Below are 3301 nucleotides of genomic sequence, written 5' to 3'. Positions count from 1 at the left end.
CCTTCAACAATTTAACATTGGGGACTCAAGTGGATAAAATTAATTATTTATTTATTTTGTTTTTGACAGGTTTACAAGTACTGCAATTAAATGGGCAACTGGGAATATTACTGAAGTTGCCATTGCTGACCCTATAATGTCCATACAGACTGTTATCAAGTCCTATCCACTCCATTATCTCTATATTAAAAATATTCCAACATTTCTGTGAGCATTTGGGTCAAGCTTATGTCTAAAGAGAGAAGGAAAAAAATGGGGTGGTGTTGTACATAAAAGATCTTTACCACTGTTTCCTGCCAAGAATGGATGATGTTAGTGTTCCAAGCATAAACGTCATAACACAGAGCACATACTGTTTTTTGCAATGTTCAATTAGGGCATTATGTCTGATTTCCACTTGCGTTTGTGCATGTCCTTAGTGAGATGATAATACATTTTGATTCTTCACAAACCCCTGTGAGGCAGTGCTTAAGTCACAAGTATAACAATCTAAAGATGAGCTTTAAGATAACACCCAATACTCCAGAGACCTGCCTGCTGTTCAAAATCACACCTATAAAGCCTTGAATGTTTTATCGGGTAGTCACAGGCAGCCATAACATAAGTTGATAAAGATGACGGCTTTGTGTGTATGTGGTTTAGATACAAGGTTTACTGTGCATTGAAGTACATGAATGCTTTTTGCTATGTTGCCTTTGAGTATTTGAATTCCAGACTACAGGCAAAAAATATTATAAGATGTTATCATAAATGCATAATATATACAATGTGTAATGCTTAACCGTAGTGTACATGGACTCAGTTATCCAGCATGAAGTTATCATGGTTACAGTTTATGAATAAAATGTAATCATAACATTCAATGTTTTTTCCTCTTTTTATGATTTTTTGGTTATTATGTTCATTGGTGTGATTGCTAAATTGAAATGCATAAATATTTTCTCCCTAATAAACCATGAAGCGATGATTGGTTTCTCAATTTTATAAGGAGCAAAAGCTAAGAAATGAACAACCAATACAACACATCCTCTTTTTTACAGATGAAAGGCTTTAATCTCTCTTCTGAGAGTGTTTTTCCTGCATTTCTATTTGCAACTCTGAGTTACATGATCATACTATTTTGCAACCTTACTCTGATCCTCACCATTGTGCTGAATAAATCTCTGCATCAGCCAATGTACCTAATTCTGCTGAACCTTCCTATGTATGACCTTATAGGTTCATCAGCTCTCTTTCCACAGCTCATCAAAGAAATACTGAGAAACAGTGGGATAATGCAATACTCAGCTTGTGTTGCTCAAGCTTTCTTTATCCATATATATGCAGCAGGCACTGTGTTCAATCTGAGTGCAATGGCATATGATAGATACATTGCCATATGTTACCCACTGCAGTACAGTACTGTGATGACTAATGCCCATATCATGAGAATAATCACCATTGTATGGATGAGTTGTTTAGTTTTAATTGCTGTGCTTTTTTTCTTACTTTTGCGTTTGCCTCGTTGTCGATCTGAAATGACTCACATTTACTGTGATAATCCATCTCTGCTGACTTTGGTCTGTGCTGACACAACTATTAACAATATCTATGGCCTTTTGATAGTTGCTCTTTCACAATTAGTGGCTAATGGAATTGTTTTGTATACATATCTCCGGATCCTCATAGCATGCTTTAGATCTAAACGATCAGATACAAAAGCCAAAGCTCTGCAGACATGTGCTACACATCTGATTGTTTTTCTCTTGTTGGAGTGTCTTGGTCTTTTCACTATCATATCATATAGACTAAGTAATGTTTCACCCCATTTCAGAAGATTTATGGGTTTGTCAACTTTAATTTTTCCCCCAACACTGAATCCAATCATCTATGGTTTGAAAACAAAGGAAATTCGAGAAAAGGTGTTGAACTTTTTAAAGAATAGAATGTTTTCATCTTAATGCACTCTTTCAAAAGAATCTGATGTAGCATGCTGAAACATTGGACGTTTTTCACCTTCACTGTCCTCCTGCTATGTGAAATTGTATTGTATGTTATTGTTTACTCAGTCACGTCCTTTTCTCTCAAAAGCAGTGCTCATTAATATTTCTGAAATCAAACAATTTTTGAAAACAACAATACAAGCAATTAACATCTGATTAATGACTGAAGGTAATATTTTTTATTGTGCGTTGTTACTTTATCATTAATGTTTGTCATTATACCATTGCATAAAAAGTAAACGCACACTTGAAGTTAATTACAATGTTTTTGCTTTTTATGTTGTATGACAATTTTCTAAATAAATAAACAAACAATGTTTAGTAGGTACTACAGCAGTTGGAATAATTATAATTCTATTCCAATTAAAGGAACTATTCCATTTTCCATTTTACAGTATTAAAAAGATCAAATTTACTCACTGAGCATTTTAATGTTTAGCACCAAAATATCACCATTTATCTTATTCATAACTGCATGGTAATGATACTATTTGTATAAAATAGGAGAATAGGGAAATGTATTCAAGACTCAGAAAGATTAGACTTTAATTAGAAAGTCTAATCTTTATGATCTTATTCAAATATTGTAGTACTTAAAGTCTAGAATAAAAAGCAAACTTAGTTTTTGGTGCTCTATAGGTCAGCCATGTGTATCGCTTAGATATTAACTAACTTGAATTCTGCATTTTATTTTAAGGCATTTATGAAGTCATTCCGAAGGAAATTGAAATGATTGTAAATTTATTATGATTGTCTAAACCTGATCTGTACATAATGTGAAGTCTAAGAAATGTGTGGTTCAGTGCTTAAAACATTAAATATACACAAAATTAAGAGTGAAGTCTGTAACTGTTGTATAATCACACATTAAAATTACTTCATTCTGAATTCATTTTGACATTAAAACTGAAACTATATGGACTTCATTTCATTCAGCAGTGTACAGCTCTCTTTCATTTTGTGTAATCTGCAGCCCTCTAGTGTCTTTGAAGGCACATTAAATGTCTCACAGAACATTACATCTAGTATGGTCTGGTTACACACACACACACACACACACACACACACACACACACACACACACACACACACACACACACACACACACACACACACACACACAAATTACAGTTCAATATTCCATTTCACTATTGCTTATTTTATCAACTGTTATCCTCCATTTTTGTAGACTAACACTTGTTACTCAACTCTAGCTTCTTAAATGTTTGAACAGACTTGGCAAATAAATGTGATTTTGTTTAAGAATAATTATATTTTCCATGAGTTTAATACTTGTAGGCTGCTTGATGTTAAATCTA

The 3301-nt window shown here is 33.4% G+C and overlaps 1 protein-coding gene across 1 annotated transcript; it reads left to right on the top strand.

The window, feature by feature from the left end:
• Positions 1–742: 742 nt before the first annotated feature.
• LOC120432855 (olfactory receptor 52D1-like) lies at positions 743–2221 on the top strand. The gene has a single exon (XM_039598161.1). The coding sequence runs from the start codon at positions 1005–1007 to the stop codon at positions 1938–1940; it is 936 nt and encodes a 311-aa protein (XP_039454095.1). The 5' UTR covers positions 743–1004; the 3' UTR covers positions 1941–2221.
• The last annotated feature ends 1080 nt before the right edge of the window (positions 2222–3301 follow it).

Source organism: Oreochromis aureus, linkage group 14, assembly GCF_013358895.1.
Source record: "Oreochromis aureus strain Israel breed Guangdong linkage group 14, ZZ_aureus, whole genome shotgun sequence".
NCBI classification, from domain to species: domain Eukaryota; kingdom Metazoa; phylum Chordata; class Actinopteri; order Cichliformes; family Cichlidae; genus Oreochromis; species Oreochromis aureus.
The sequence above is the reverse complement of the archived record's forward strand: the minus strand, read 5'-3'. Positions and strand labels throughout refer to the sequence as shown.